The 17,008-nt window shown below is 40.2% G+C and overlaps 1 protein-coding gene across 8 annotated transcripts in view; it reads right to left on the bottom strand.

The window, feature by feature from the left end:
- The window catches only part of slc8a1a (solute carrier family 8 member 1a), a 57,051-nt gene extending 40,291 nt beyond the window's left edge, over positions 1 to 16,760 (bottom strand). For 4 of the 8 annotated variants that reach the window (XM_060911507.1, XM_060911506.1, XM_060911505.1 and 1 more), the window contains exons 1-2: positions 16,539 to 16,760; positions 5,495 to 7,335 (exon numbers count right to left, since the gene is read on the bottom strand). In XM_060911507.1, coding sequence (XP_060767490.1) covers positions 5,495 to 7,284 — 1,790 coding nt within the window. In that variant the 5' untranslated portion in view covers positions 7,285 to 7,335; positions 16,539 to 16,760. Of the gene's footprint in view, positions 1 to 5,494; positions 7,336 to 15,357; positions 15,426 to 16,538 lie in introns of those variants that run through there. The other 4 variants (XM_060911509.1, XM_060911508.1, XM_060911504.1 and 1 more) reach the window with 3 other exon arrangements.
- Positions 16,761 to 17,008: the final 248 nt, after the last annotated feature.

Below are 17,008 nucleotides of genomic sequence, written 5' to 3' on the forward strand. Positions count from 1 at the left end.
CTTCTGAGAGCTGCTGCCACGCCAAGATGCTCTTTTTATACCCAGTCATGTTAATGACCTATTGCCAATTGACCTAATGAGTTGCAATTTGGTCCTCCAGCTGTTCCTTTTTTGTACCTTACGTTTAACTTTTCCAGCCTCTTATTGCCCCTGTCCCAACTTTTTTGAGATGTGTTGCTGTCATGAAATTTCAAATGAGCCAATATTTGGCATGAAATTTCAAAATGTCTCACTTTCGACATTTGATATGTTGTCTATGTTCTATTGTGAATACAATATCAGTTTTTGAGATTTGTAAATTATTACATTCCGTTTTTATTTACAATTTGTACTTTGTCCCAACTTTTTTGGAATTGGGGTTGTACAACAAAATTCTATTCCTCTAGTGGATCATATAAAAAGATATAAAAACATAAATTATGTTCACACTCCATTATGCCCTTATACAGTACATAATGGATATATTTTTTACAAGACTTCAGGTCATATGACAGGTCAATAGTGAAACAGGAAGTCAGCTTCAGTGTTGTCGCAGTGCTGTTCTCCATCACACTGGTGTGTGTGTGTGTGTGTGTGTGTGTGTGTGTGTGAGAGAGAGAAGGAGAAATGGTTTGTTAATATGCACATGGTTAACATTAAATGTAATGTTCTAAAAGTTGTATCAAGTCGAACTGCAAAATTCAGGGTTTATGATTCGGATTCATTTCCACTCCATAAAATCAGAATTATTACTCCATTATATTCTTTATACCACACACAAATCAACACAGCTCGGCTAATTTAGCTTTAAAGAATGCAGGTGTTGTGTGTGTGTGTGCGTGAGAGAGAGATTTATGTCATCCTGCATGCTGTCCTGTACCGTCTCACAAACTCCAAACACCATCCAGAGCCTGGCTATATAAGGAGCGTTAGCGTTAGCCAGAACCGGTGGACTTCAAAGTGTAGCTCCTTCACACAGAGTTAGTCGAGCTCAGGACGCCTTTCCATTTCAACCAGGCCGAGACCTCAGGCTGTTTATCTTCGCTCGATCATATCTGCCCTCATTATATCCTCCCTCACATGAAGAAAGTCACGTGATGGTGCAGATAAACAGTGATGTGATGGCGTGTTTGTTCCATAAGAGGAGGAACTGCAGCTCCTGACAAGTAAAGGAAGGAAACTCCTGATGATGAAGTTAGCGTTAATTTTGAATCATTTCCTTTGAAAGCCTGATAAATTCCAGCTGTGGGAAAAGTCTTGATACGACACAACAGTTCAGAATTAGCAATGCGCGAGCAGTTACCTTTCCTCATTCATCCTCACAGTAGCTGACTAACCTCATGCTAATCTAATTATCATTCACATATTTCATAATCATGTTCATTCCTGACAAAATAATGAACACTGTTTTGCAGTGAGTTCCTGTCAGGTGTCACACTTCTCAGTGGACCTCTGTAGCCCCAGTCACTCACGAGCTAAAGCTTGGTGTTGACTCGCAGCAGTATTTCTGAGTGTACGGTGTCAAAATTACACATTCATGAGCGCCATGTGAATCCAACAGACCTGTGTACGAGTCCAAAACAGATTTAAATATCCAAATAATGTAAATATCCAACATCAGCTCAGACCATTTTAGTAAAAAAATATATAATAATAATAATAATAATAATAATAATAAACAAATGTACAGACTGCATATATACATATACATTTTTTTAATTACTTTTTTTAGCATCAGCTAAATTGTAATTCGTGTTTGCAGTTGGTGTAGAACTCCAGGAACTACAGGAAAGTTCATTCCAGGTCATTAGCTGAACTCACCGTGATAATCTCAAAGCCATGCTCGCGAAAATAAACACGACCTTCGCAGAACACTGATGTGATAGCTCAACTCGTATTCTGCCACAATTCAGATTCTGAAACTCATCAGAACATTGTTGATCTCGTGCCACTTTCTCTGGAATGTATGAAATAAACATTACACACTCAGCCTCGTCTGTGATAAGAGACAGAACCTGAGTGGCACACGAGGCGAGGCATGCAATTAACTCATCTCTATTTTATGTCCTCGTTTTTATTTTTTACCAGCTCAGTGGAATGTTTTTGATTTCATACAGTACACTCGTCTGCGTCTCAGGATTATCCCATCACCACGCTGAGAAGATCTCTCTCTCTCTCTCTCTCTCTGTCTGAGTGCGATCATGTTTCCCACTGCTTTATAAACATGTCTGATAAAGTGATAAATGTGACTCTTCTGATGTAATCTCTCTCCAGTTTGAAATCTGTTCATGGGATTTGAGCTCATAATCTTTCCTTCATGATGGCGTCTGTGTTTAAACTTGTGGTCAGTAAAGAACTCTAAATCTGGACCATATTTCATGATTTACATTCATATTCTCTGCAGTGTCATTGAGCAGAAGGTTATGAGTTCAAATCCCAGGACCGTCACAGAGCTGCTGTTTGGTTTTTAGTAGTTGTTGTTGTTAATAATAATAATAATAATAATAATAATAATAATAATAATAATATGGTGGCATGGTGGTTAGTAGTGTCACCTCACAGCAAGAAGGTCCGGGTTCGAGCCCCGTGGCCGGCGAGGGCCTTTCTGTGCGGAGTGTGCATGTTCTCCCCGTGTCCGCGTGGGTTTCCTCCGGGTGCTCCGGTTTCCCCCACAGTCCAAAGACATGCAGGTTAGGTTAACTGGTGACTCTAAATTGAGCGTAGGTGTGAATGTGAGTGTGAATGGTTGTCTGTGTCTATGTGTCAGCCCTGTGATGACCTGGCGACTTGTCCAGGGTGAACCCCGCCTTTCACCCGTAGTCAGCTGGGATAGGATCCAGCCCGCCTGCGACCCTGCACAGGATAAGCGCTTATGTCACCCACAGTAACAAGTTGCTAACAGATGTTGAACTTTACCTCCATTCTCTCAAGCGGGTCGTTTATTTTTAAATGTTTCTTGATGCTCTTATTAACATTAATATCATGTTGTGAAAGTGTTTTAATGTATTGTGTGAGAGATAAATCATGCACTGTGAGTGGAAATAAAGTTCAAAGGAGGAAGTAGAGCCATGCACAAGAGGGAAACAAACAGAAGAACAGTAAACTCAGGAACCTCAGATATGGAGCGATAAACACTTGGGGTACTGAAGGAAAGATGAAGGGAGAGGCAGCACAATGGAATGATAAATGCTCAATACATCTACACAGGTCATGTGATATAAACACACAGCCGTCAGTCAGTCATTTAATGTGTTCAGGATATCGATTCCTCAACGGTTAGTGAAAGTAACTGCAGGAGAATTCAGTTAGCATGATGAAATTAGCATTGTGCACATTTTACTACAATTACCAGCATTATGAAATAAATACCATTCACCTCAAACCACTTCATGTAGCACAGCATTATGGGATATGCATTCATTACAGAAAGAAATTATTATGCAGTTTTTAAAAAATATATACAGTCCTGTTCAAAAGTCTGAGACACATGTAAAGAAATGCCGTCGACCAAAAATGGCTTAAAAATAAAGAAATGAAATATTTCAACATTAAAAAATGCTATAAACAGTAATCAGTGAGCTGTAATAAATGAAACAAAGTCAGTATTTGGTGTGAGATGACCCTTTGCTTTAAAAAAAAATAATTTAAAAAAATTCTCCGTCTGAGGTCCAGTGAGGTCAGTTTTATGTGGAAATGATCTGTAGGTTTTCCTGAGCATCTTACAGAACCAGCCGCAGTTCTTCTGGACACTTTGACTGTCACACTCACTTCTTCATTTTACACCAAAACCCAGCAGCCTTCATTATGCTTTCTTTTTTCATCTGAAAAGTGCTCTCTTATGGAATACGCTGCTCAGATACAAACTTTATTTCTGTAACCTTTAATTTTGTGCTGGAAACCCCCCGAACGTTTGGACTCTAAAATGTTTTTGTACCGACTTGATAATGTAGACGTCATCAAATAGAAATCTATAACAAAGTTTGTATGAAAAAAATGGGGGGGGGGGGGGGGGGGTGCTAAGACTTTTGCACAGTACTGTATTTTAATATATGCAAATATATGATTTTTTTAAATCAAACTCTAAGAATATATTGTAATATAAATAGCATATGTTTAAATCATTGTGCTGATTGTAAATATATTTCCTTCATCGTAAGATACACACACTCTGATATCTGTAAAATTCATGGCAATATAGTCTTCATTATAACAAATATATTATTTATATGAATATATTCTTAAATAACGGTAAATATGTATATTTTCCAAAAAGAGGCCATTTTCAAATAGTTGCATTTGCTCTAAAATAAATTTTGAAATATTTTGTTTTTCTACACTACCGTTCAAAAGTTTGGGGTCACCCAGACAATTTTGTGTTTTCCATGAAAAGTCACACTTTTATTTCCCACCATAAGTTGTAAAATGAATAGAAAATATAGTCGAGACATTTTTCTGGCCATTTTGAGCATTTAATCGACCCCACAAATGTGATGCTCCAGAAACTCAATCTGCTCAAAGGAAGGTCAGTTTTATAGCTTCTCTAAAGAGCTCAACTGTTTTCAGCTGTGCTAACATGATTGTACAAGGGTTTTCTAATCATCCATTAGCCTTCTGAGGCAATGAGCAAACACATTGTACCATTAGAACACTGGAGTGAGAGTTGCTGGAAATGGGCCTCTATACACCTATGGAGATATTGCACCAAAAACCAGACATTTGCAGCTAGAATAGTCATTTAGCACATTAGCAATGTATAGAGTGGATTTCTGATTAGTTTAAAGTGATCTTCATTGAAAAGAACAGTGCTTTTCTTTCAAAAATAAGCACATTTCAAAGCGACCCCAAACTTTTGAACAGTAGTGTATATGACACTGGTGTTCAGTTTCATTCGCAAGTTTCAGGTGTGAGTGCAGGTTTTCATTCCAACTAATCAGAAGCTGTTCCTGAGTCGACCTGCGGCTCCTGACCGAGTGGATTGAAGGCCTGTCCCTGTCCACACCACTGCAACACCGTAGCCATTTAGCATTCATTACCAATCATTAACCAAAACCAGCATTAATTTAGTAATTTACATAATTTATAATAAACATAACCATTTCTAATGTACTCCTAATTAGCAACAAACTCTCAGGAAAAAGATATTAGAGCATGTTTCATGCGATGGTCCCTCAACTGTACAGTACACCTTCTGCATGTGAGAAAGTGAATGCTGTGTATCTTTAAACTCCATTTTCAGGGTATAACAGACCTAAAGGACCACTGGTGCACCTTTAAGGGGAACCAACCCGTTCCTGTCCGGTACCCTTTTTCTGACAGTGGATTATTGTGGATATTTGGTAAGTAGTCATGAAGTAAGGTTAGATTCTTGATGAAATGAAAAAAAGTGGAGAACAGGAAAGATAAAGCTCCTCACGAGAGTGGAGAAACATCTGCCTGGATCACTGGTCTCCTGAATCTGCTTCCATAAAGCTACTTATCACTTTGCATAATAAATCAATTATGAGTAAAGACTTACGAGATCTCATCATTCTGGAACTCCAGGACTCCGTAGGTATCCTCAAAATCCTCACCTCCCCCTTTCGCCGTCCCTGCAATGGTTTTATATGGAATCACAACGACACCTCGAGCCCCAGACATCCTCACCACCTTCACCTCCATCACCCCGATGCTCTCGCTGACATGCATCACTGGTTCCTCAAACATAAAGATCCCAGCATGATCGTCATCAAAGATCGTCACTGTGGCGGTGGATGGAAGTCCCAGTCCTGCCAGACTGTCCATGTGATTGGACATCAAATCCTCATGGTTTGTTCCCTCAGACAGAACCCTGACGTTGCTCAGGTGGACCAGGAAATGCTCATCTTCTTCAAAGATGTCATCATCGATTATTTCCACTCGGATTTCTTTCTCTGTCTCACCCGGTTTGAAGGTGATGACTCCCTCACTGAACTGGTAATCTGAGCCTGCATTGGCAGTGCCATCTTCTGTTCTGTAGTTCACAGAAACCGTGCTGGTCAAGTCGCCTCCACGTCGGACCACATTCAGAGCTACTGAGCCACAGTTTTCCAAACACTGGTATGAACCAGGATCAAAGAAGATCTTTGAGGAGAGATCGTTTTCTGAAACTTCAGATCGTAGTTCATAGGTGCCGAGTGCTCTTCTGGCCTGATCTGCTGCATGTTTCTTCAGGATGTTTCCTGCACCGGTCATGAGCCTCGTGGCCTGGCAGCGATAAAATGCTCGACTCTTCTGCTGCTGGCTGAGAAGTTGGTAGTTGGCGATCTCCACAAGCTGCTCCATGTCTTTTTCTGGATGTTTTTGTTTCAGTTCCTTTAAAATCCTTGCTATTTCTCTCTTGGTTTCCTCCTCGTCCATCTCCACAGCCGTATCCACAGTTCCATCGAGAAAGCTGAGCATCTGTCCGTCCATTTCTATGTCTGTTTTGGACTGGAGTTCCGGTTCTCCTTCAGTCTCAATGATCATTCCTCGCTGCTTCCCAACTCTGTACCTTTTATAAGCATATTTGTAGAATAGAAGTCTGCGGTCAGCAACCCATGCGAACACCACACATATGGGGAAGAAGAAGAGTGTCAGGAGACTCTCCCACACCTCCACCACACCTGGAGAAATCACAGCCAGGATCAGGTACAGCCAGGTGTAAGCAAATATACTCCAAGCTGCAGTTACGAAGAACACTCTGAGGTGTTTCACTTTGCGGTGGCCACCGTCTGGAATGACGGAAACGCAAAGTCCAATAATGACAAACATGTTGAAGGCGGCGCTGCCCACAATGGTATTTGGCCCCAGCTCACCTGCATCAAAGTTATGTCCACAAACCTCAACGACAGAGAGCAGGATCTCTGGAGCAGATGATCCCAACGCCATTAGGGTCAGATTGGACACGGTTTCATTCCAGATCCGTACCATCGTGGTTGTGGTTTCCCCGTTCGGCTTCTTGATGGTGATTTCCTTCTCTTGTGATGTGATGACCTCAATGGATGCCATAAAACGGTCTGCGATGATCGAGACCCCGAGGAACATATATGCCAGAGCAACAAAATAGATGGCGGCTCTCGCCATCTTGTCTCCAAACGATGGGTTTACTGGCCTCCATACTGGCAGGATCACTCCTTCTTTACACTTATAACTACCTGAGCAGGTTTCTGTGCTATTGGCTGGAACTGAAGCTTCATGAAGCTTGGAGCCTCCAGCAGCAACATGTTGGAGCTCATGGGATAAAAATATGAAGAACAGAGCGAGTTTTAGTGTGAAACGATGGAAGAATGGAGTGTCTGATTGTCCCATTTTCCTGAGGAGGTACCTGAACCTTTATACCTGAGGTCCTGTTATTTTTCCCTGCAGCAGAGGAAACACGGAATCAGCAGTTAGAGTCTTTGTGCACCATACAGAAAATATGTGAATATTAATTTTTATACGAGTAAAACTTTCAATCCAGTTTTAATACTAAACATTATATAAATATATGTAAATGAGAACATCGTTATTTGCTCAGGACATTGTGTATGAAGATTTTTTCCTTGGTGCACGATTCACCATCAACTCCAGTAAAATAAAGGATTAAATATTACATAAAGTTTTTAATAATAAGTAATATAAAGATGTGTAGTGAAGGATGGATACGTAAGTCGCCGTCGTCGGCTGTCCATCGCTAGCAATGACGACTGCTTCATTAGGATGCGCAGAAACGCAGTTGGGCTGCGAGGCCTGCACCAGAGCTCGTCTCCGAATGAAGCGCCTTGCACAGTAAAGGAAGACAAACGATCTCGTGCCCCCATCGTGTTGTCTCTCTGGCTGTGATATATGTAATTATATACTGCCTGTCAAACATTTTTGAACATCTTGATGATTTTTTTTTTGGTTAAACTTTTGGAAATTGTTTAAGAAGTGAAAAGAGAAATGTGTGTTTTTTTATTTTATTACAAGTGTAAAAAGCTGATGTGGATCACTCTCGCACATAAACATACACTGCATTCAACTTCACTCAGCAGTACGAAGTCTGAACTTTGAATCCCAACATTTTTTAGCTCTTTGTGTTTAGTGATGAGTTTATGAAGGATTTACAGTGAAGTGGACGCTCAGTGTTAGAGATTTAATCCACTAATGTCTGTGTTGATTGATTTAAAGTAAATGCTTTGATAAACACTTAAGGTAATGAAATGTCTTTTTTTTTTTTTTACATGGATGTCACACCACATTGTGAACTCAGGGCTGATGAGATCTTCCTGATGATCTGAGGAGGAATTCCAGCTCCAGGGGCGTTTTCTTTGTTTTTTCCTCATCAGAAGCCGGAAATTCGGAATTATAAAGGGTTTTACCAAACAAGTGCATGTCAGTAAAACTCATTTAGAGTCTCATTACAATCTGAAAGTGGACAATAAACAAGTCTTCAAATACACAGAGTCTGGGATTTAATGAATCACTGAATTAAAATCAGTTTAATTAGTTTTACTTGTTCAGTTGTCAGGAGAGAAAACTGTCGAAATTAATAGAACATAATTAATATTATTCGTGTGTCAGAGTTAATAGTGTGAGCTGTGATGTGAAGGAGAAACAAAAATGAAGAGGCAATAAACACAACCCTTCCTCCAGCCTGCAGACTGAAACAGAGCAACAACAACGTCGTCATCCCTTCTCAGATAAAAATATATAAAAACAAAGATGAACTCGTCTCCGTGACATGATGTTCAGCTTCACTCTGTCTGTTCTTCATCTGGTTTTTATTGCAAATCAGAAGAATCTGCACTGAAGATCCATTTCAGTTAGTCATTTTGCCACACACACACACACACACACACACACACACACACACACACACACACACACACACAGACGGAGTGGTGTTCCCACCAGGACAGACTCCAGGTCCACGGTCTCTCTGAGCAGGAGGAAGCTCTAACTGAGGATCATAATGAGGTCAAAAACTCATTTTTATCTTATAGAATCTTATAGAATCCACGAAACACAAGGTGGCGCTGTGTTAATTTAATCCTGAATGATCCCTCATGATTCACTGTAAATCAGCACTTTGGTTTAATTTTCAACAATTTAATGTACAGGTTTAAAAAAGAGGATCTGTCTGTTAGAGAGACAGCGGTGTGTGTGTGTGTGTGTGTGTGTGTGTGTGTGTGTGTGTGTGTGTGTGTGTGTGTTGTTGCTTGGTAACATGCAATATTAAATGTTAAAAACATAAATCCTTAATGATATCCTATAACGTAATAAAAGTCCAGTCTTCGCTTTGTCAGATCTTAAACTCAGACTTCCAGAATCAACATCCATGAAATAAAGATCCATATTAAATTAATGTCCACTGTTAAACACGTGATGCAAATAAAATAAAATTTAACTTTGATTATATGTACGATATCAGATCCAGTGCATCAGATGTATTATATCTGATCCACTGCACTGCATCAGTGACTTAAAATCAGTTCCATGACATCAGATAGATTAGATTAGATTAGATTAGATTAGATTAGATTAGATTAGATTAGATCTACCCATTACACTGTAAGCCCGGATGTCAAATATACTTTAAAAAATTAATTAGAATGCACTTAAAAATAAGCTTGATGACATTTCTAGAAAAAAAAAGTATTGCCAACTCATTTGTAGATATAGTCGATTGTATTAATACATTTAAGTTAAATGTACTTAAATTAATACATTTTAGTTATGACCACACCTCTTTTTCTTTTGACTGCGAAAATTGTCAACTCGTGCATGGTCTGCATGCCAGTAGGACTGTCCGTTTCGGTGCTTGCCATACACGGTAACTTGTCGAAGAAGAAGTTTGAAGCGGCAGTCGGCTATCGTCGATTGTTTGTTTTAACGTTGAGAGGAGTGCTATTTTTTATTGTCAGTGGGGGAGAGGAGAGGCTGTATTTTTTTCAGCCAGCGCTACCAGTTCCACGAACTTTCATCTGTTAGCTACAGGGGCGCCGCTAGAAATCTTGGGCCCTATGGAAGATTACAATTTAGGGCCCCCCGTAAAATTTTCAAGCGCAAGCAACTGAATTTGAAGTCTGTTTTTGGCTGCACTTCTACTTTACTACCCACGTGATCAGCTGCTGAGCAAGTTTAGGTGATACAATTATTTGGTATATGAACATTTTAAATGCAGAACTGTCAGAATTAGACTGAATAGACTGTTGCCGGTTTAACAGCATCAATTCTTGCACTCCAGCGAGCGTCAGACAAGCTGTGGACAGAGCAGCCGGTAGTTTCTTTGTATATGGCCCGTCGTTCTGGACTGGCACTTACAAATTTGGAAAGACAATTGATGAAGCCAAAAAAAGCTGACACTTCCTCACTTGATCCTGCAGCGTGCACCCCAGCGAGATTTAACACATCAACATTTTGATTGAATGAACTCCATACTAAGTTACCTAAGAATAGTTGCTCATAAAAAAAGAAATGTCTTTTCATTTTAATGTAAGTCTTAATAGCCTAATGCTGCTTACTGTAGCCGAGCAATTAAAATAGTTTTTAACCCTAAATCCTTTATTCATGGATTGTATTGCTCACCTCCTTCTGCTAGGATTTGGGTTGCGGGCTGGGGTCCTGTTCCTGAGGCTGAATCTGTGCATGTTGACGGCACCTCATTAGTTTTGAAACCAGTTATTAGCACCAGTATCATGTAGGTGAGCCTAATATTTTACCTCACGTGTTAGCCCAGTAGGCTAGTTTACTGCACAAGTTTAGCTAGTTCTGTGCAGACCTTCTACATTACATTCATTTGATCTTCCATGGCAATAAACGTGAAGTATTTAAATAAAATGACACTGCACTGCTGATTGAAAAGTGTTGTCTTGATATTCCAACTCGGTTAAAATGAAATCTGCTAGTCTATCATTAGCTAGCATGCTGTAATGGCATCGAGTGTCAGTGAATAATAGGCGAGCTTTCTCTGGGAAAAACTGAGTCACCAATTGTCGACCCTTTTTCTCCCTTTCAGCTTTCTGCTGCTTCTCCTTCCGTTTTTGATATCAGGACTTCATAATTTATCTCACCACCATCACACCTGCTCCTGCTTAGCAACTTCTAGAACGTTCACCTCTGTTGCACGCGGAGAGAAACTGCCAGCTGGGCTAATAGCGGCGCTGTGCACACACGGAGCTACACAGTTCACTGTCCCCGCCCACAATCAGACTGTACCATTACTAAAAAGGGTGAAGGGGTCTCATTTCATCTCATCTCATCTCATTATCTGTAGCCGCTTTATCCTGTTCTACAGGGTCGCAGGCGAGCTGGAGCCTATCCCAGCTGACTACGGGTGAAAGGCGGGGTTCACCCTGGACAAGTCGCCAGGTCATCACAGGGCTGACACATAGACACAGACAACCATTCACACTCACATTCACACCTACGCTCAATTTAGAGTCACCAGTTAACCTAACCTGCATGTCTTTGGACTGTGGGGGAAACCGGAGCACCCGGAGGAAACCCACGCGGACACGGGGAGAACATGCAAACTCCGCACAGAAAGGCCCTCGCCGGCCACGGGGCTCGAACCCAGGACCTTCTTGCTGTGAGGCGACAGCGCTAACCACTACACCACCGTGATAAATAATTCAAGGAAATTGTGATAGCAAATCATAACCATGTATAATTTGCATATTTTAACAGATGAAATGAAATATTTTATTTCAAAAACTTACACAAGGCAATACTATTAAAATAATATTAATATCCGTCACAGGCCCCCCTGTCAGTGCCAGGCCCTTAGAATCGTCCTAACTTTCCCCCCCTAGCGGCGCCCCTGGTTAGCTAGCTGGAACACAGCACCAACCGTCTCTGATCGCACTAGCAGCTCGCTGTTCGCCATATTGTTCGCCAGCAAACTACTTTCCTCGAGGAGTGACTGAGGGGCTGTTCGCTGCTTTCCGGCTGCTACAAAATTTGGTAAGTGCTGTTAAGCGAACGCTGTTCTTTTGGAGATGGGTAGCAATTTAATTGCATCTAAATCTTATATTTACTGATAAACTAGCCATTTAATCTACTGCTAAACTAATCAGCTAATCTGTTAAAGTTGTCCCAAACCGTCTGATCTGCTAAATCAAATGCAATGTTGTGGCAGTGTAAGTACTGTCCTTTTAGCTGTGAAAAGAGAGCACAACTATCGAAACATTATAGACTGAAACATGGAAGTTATGCGAGAACACAACCAATTCCCTGTTAATATCAACAATGTCTGTACATTTAAAACATTAAACGCACTTCACGTGCACTTGTCCCGCATGCACAACACAACTTCGTGTTAAATAAAGCACAATAAAGCTTTTGTTATTTTGTTGTGTACGTAACCATACAGATAAGAACCACGGGCGCAGATAGAGGGGGGGACGGGGGGGGGATTCATCCCACCCAGATTTAAATTCACCTCGTTCGGTCCCCCCCCCCACTTATAGGGAGGAAAAAACGTCTATGCTGTCTTTCTTTGCATAAGGCAAACCTCACGGAAAAATCAAAAGACTAATTACCATTTGGTTTATTGAGGTGCACAGCAGTACATACATAGTTGCAACAACTCCCATAAAACAAAGACTGATATTCGGTTGGTTGAGCTGCGCAGCCTGCACAGGTTGCGAGCTCGAGCTTGGTTGCTATGGTAACCCACAACAAGTTTGACAGGCATATCGGGGTTGGGGTTGGTTTGCCGGCAGCTTTGTCCCCCCCAGTTCAAAAAACGTATCTGCGCCCCTGATAAGAACATATAACATTCTGGACCGTGGGCTTGTATGTTTGCTTTTTTTCAGGTTGATTGTGAGTTTAGCAGAGTGGTGGGGAAAAATCTCAGAGAAAACTTCTTTGATTCACTAGACAGCTTCTCTACAAACCTAACTGAGCTCTTCAGGAAGAAGAGAGGCCTTACTGGTCAGCTTTTGGCAGCGCTTTTATGTCAAACAAAAGTGACTTTACTTGTCAAGTGTACTCCCTGTCTTGAAGTTTTTCTCCTTCTTTCACTCAGTTTCTTCTCATCTGTTTTCTCCTTCTTTTCTTGTTTTATCCCTTCCCTTCTGATGTCCTCTTCACTTCCATTTTGTCTGTTCTTTTTCTTGTCATTCTCTTTGTTTATCGTCTCATGCCTCATTTTCTCATCTTTTGTCCAGTCCTCCTTTCTTAAATGCAATTTTGTGTCTTCTACTGTACCCGTATATTTTCATTATTCTCATAAGAAATTGTTGGGAATTTCTAGAATTTCTTTGCTAAATGCATGCGAGTATCCTTAGAAAATTGTCTTGTATTGTGTGTACTATCTTCCAGAGCTCTGAGCCAACAGACATCAGGTGCCTTTGCCTTCCGGGACTGCCGGTCATCCTGGGAGATCGTCCTTCTGCCTTCTTCAAGACCTGCTCTGTAAGTCAATTAATGTGTTGTGAAGGTTGCGGCTCTGTGTTCTTTAATCCCTTCTTAATTTGTTTCATAGACTTCTGTTTGTTCTGATTGTTCAATGGCGTAAATAGAACTGAAAAGACTTGACTATCAAAATCATATAAAACAGGTTTGAAATTAAATATTTTAACGAAAACAAACAAAACAGACAAAAAAATAAAATAAATAATAATAAAATATTTTGCTGTACAGAAGAAAATCCTCAAGGCCAGGCCTCAAATCCTGTATGAGCAATGTGTCTTTCTTTTCACATCTCTCAGTATACAGTTTATTTTTTAAGTGGGGCTTCATGTAAGCATCTAAAGGCATCTTTTGTGGACAGAATATTATCCAACTAGCATGATTCTGTCCTCTCCTTGTTAATCTTTTTCTTTCCCTCTTAGGATACAGCTGACAAAGAGTCATACAGTCAGACTCCAGTGGGAATCCTCTGTATCGATGAGGAAAACTCGCCACTGAACCCATCCAGAGTTGGGATCATCCTGGAAGGGAACGTGGTGTTTGATGGGCTGGCCAACCGTCCTCAGGCCTTCTGTGTCCTTTTTGGACTGATTTACGCATTACATCTGGATTATCCCAAGTGCATGAGGTACACGTTCCTCTTTGTGCAACAGGTGATGCTCAACTTGGGGAAGAGTCAGCTCGCACTCAAAATTCAGACTCTGAAAAACCAGCTTGCAGAGTAAATCAGGGTTTCGACTAGTTACGCCACTGCTCTATGTATCAGGTGCTCTTTGCGTCAGGTTTGCACGCCTGCACTTTAAGAAAAAATGTTTTAGGTAGTTTTTTGGTATTGGCACTGATTTTGTTATTTTATTTCATTGAAATGAACAATATCTCTAATTTGCTTGTTCAAAACATGTTCTTTTGCTCATTTTTCTAGCTCTTGTTCACACACACACACACACACACACACACACACACACACACACTGAGTCCTCTTAGTAATGCTGCACACTGCATTTTCATGTGCTCATTTTTCTAGATCTTGTTCACACACACAGTCACACAAACAAACAAACAAACAAACAAAGTCACATATTTTAGATGTGATGTAATTTGTTGTGATGTTACTGTTCACTTTTAAACATCCAAAGCAACAATGCAGAGAGGTTGAGTCTAAACCTTTTGTTTTATGCAAAATATGTTCTCAGGAGCTGAAATAAAAATGTAATTTTGTTATTTTAATTTCTTGTTGTTTTTTCTTCTTCTACTTTCTTCAACTCAAATTCTAACCAATCAGTCACTAGACATGGTACTTAAACATAGAAATAACAAAAACGGTTTGCCCTTAAAAGGGCTGTAAGCCTGTATAAGTTGATTTTACTTTAAAAAAAAAAATGAGGAAAGTTGTTGCCGTAAAAAAATTAAGTACATTTAACTTAAATCTTTTGTAATATCAACTGCTTTGCATAGTTTTTAGAACTAAATATTTTTAGTTAAATCAACTTGGAATTAAGTGCATTGAACTTAATAATTTAAGTGTAATAACTATGCAAAGCAGTTGATATTACAAATGATTTTAAGTTAAATTTACTTTAAAAAGTTAATTCATCCTTACTTGATTATTTTTTAATTATTACTTAATTAACTTTTTAAAGTAAATTTAACTTAAAATCATTTGTAATATCAACTGCTTTGCATAGTTATTACACTTAAATTACTAAGTTCAATGCACTTAATTCCAAGTTGATTTAACTAAAAATACTTAGTTCTAAAAACTATGCAAAGCAGTTGATATTGCAAAAGATTTAAGTTAAATGTACTTCAAAAATGTACTTAATTATTTTAAGGCAACAACTTTCCTCATTTTTTTAAAGTAAACTCAACTTATCCGGGCTTACAGTGTTGATCAAATCTGTCATGCAAGATACAATATATCAGACTGAACACATTAAATCCACGACATCAGATCTACTACATAAGATATACACTCGCCAGCCACTTTATTAGGAACACCCCTACCTCCCCCTGCTGTTTTGTGCAGTTCTGTAATCAGCCGATCCCTCCACAGCAGCACGACGCATCAAATCCCACAGATACAAATCAGGAGCTTCAGTTAATGTTCAAAAATCAGAACAGGAAGCATTGTGATCTCACAGTGTGACTTTCTCTCACTGTGGTCTGGGTGTTGGTTTGATCCAGATGGACTGGTTTGAGTATTTCAGAAGCTGCTGATCTCCTGGGGTTTTCACACACAACAGTCTCTAGAGTTTACACAGAATGGTGCAGAAAACAAAAAACACTGAGTGAGTGAGCGACAGTTCTGTGGGTGGAAACAAACGCCTTGTTGATAAGAGAGGGTCAGAGATCAGAAAATGGACAGATTGGTTTGGGCTTTTCGGCCAGGAAGGATATAGTAACTCATATAATCACTCTTTACAACCGTGGTGAGCAGAAAAGCATCTCAGCAGAAGAACACATCGGGTTCCACTCCTGCAGCCAAGAACAGGGATCTTAGAATCAGGAACAAGTTCCTATTAAACTGGCTGGGGAGTGAACAATTACATCAGATCCACCACATCAGATCTACTACACAGAATATACACTAAATCAGATCAAATACATCAGATTCAATACTATAGAACGACTCCATCAGATCCAGTCCATTAAACGCACGGTCAGCTCCACTGTAATCACTTCAACTGCACTGACAGCCATCCTGCTGATGGAGTTTAAACCAGAGATGTTCTATACAACGAGAGATCTAGTTGTGTGACGCTGTGTAATATTGCAGACTGTGTGTGTGTGTGTGTGTGTGTGTGTGTGTGTGTGTGTGTGTGTGTGTGTGTGTGTGCGCGCCAGGTTATATACAGATGTAAAGAGATCTCTATAAATCTGCCTGCTGTCCATAAACACTGAAGGTAAGCAGAAGGAGAAGTATGCATTCTCTTGTCCTGACTGTAAATGTGTTCTGTATTTTCTAATAAACATGTCCAGAGACTCAGACTGACATTACCTGCGATTTTAAAAGCAAAAGTTCTGAGTCGTGTGAAATGTTCAGAACAAATTCTAACATCTGCAGAAATGTAAGACAACATCTGGAAAATCTTCAACTGAAACACGTCCTGAGCCCTGAACATGTTACAGGTGAATTCCTGAGAGAATAAAAGTGAATGAGAGTCCAGCGAGAGTCACACACTCACCTGTGAGGATCCAGGGTCTGTGTGAGTGTGTGTGTGTGTGTGTGTGTGTGTGAGAGAGAGAATGAGAGTGAGAGTGAGTGTGGTGTAGTGAGCGCAGGATGATAAGTTGTCCAGATTTAAATTTAGCAGAAGCAGGCATTGTTTGTGGCAGTGCAGGATGGCCAAGAGGCTCTAAACATGGCCAGCAGTGCAGAGCTGCTGCTTATCGTCCTCCTCCCTTTACTTCCTTACAAGGCTGCGTTCCCATCACACACACTCACCGCCTCACTGCCTGCACTATCTACCCCGATAAAACACCTCCTCTCAAGCTGTGTGTGTGTGTGTGTGTGTGTGTGTGTGTGTGTGTGTGTGTGTGTGTGTGTGGTGTTTTACACATAGAGAGGTGTCCATAGTGTGAATGAAGAGATTAAATCCTTTTCTTTTTAACACAATGTTAGAGTTGGTTTTTTACGACTATTCATCCATTTAAC

The sequence above is a fragment of the Neoarius graeffei genome, chromosome 27, assembly GCF_027579695.1.
Source record: "Neoarius graeffei isolate fNeoGra1 chromosome 27, fNeoGra1.pri, whole genome shotgun sequence".
Lineage (NCBI taxonomy): Eukaryota > Metazoa > Chordata > Actinopteri > Siluriformes > Ariidae > Neoarius > Neoarius graeffei.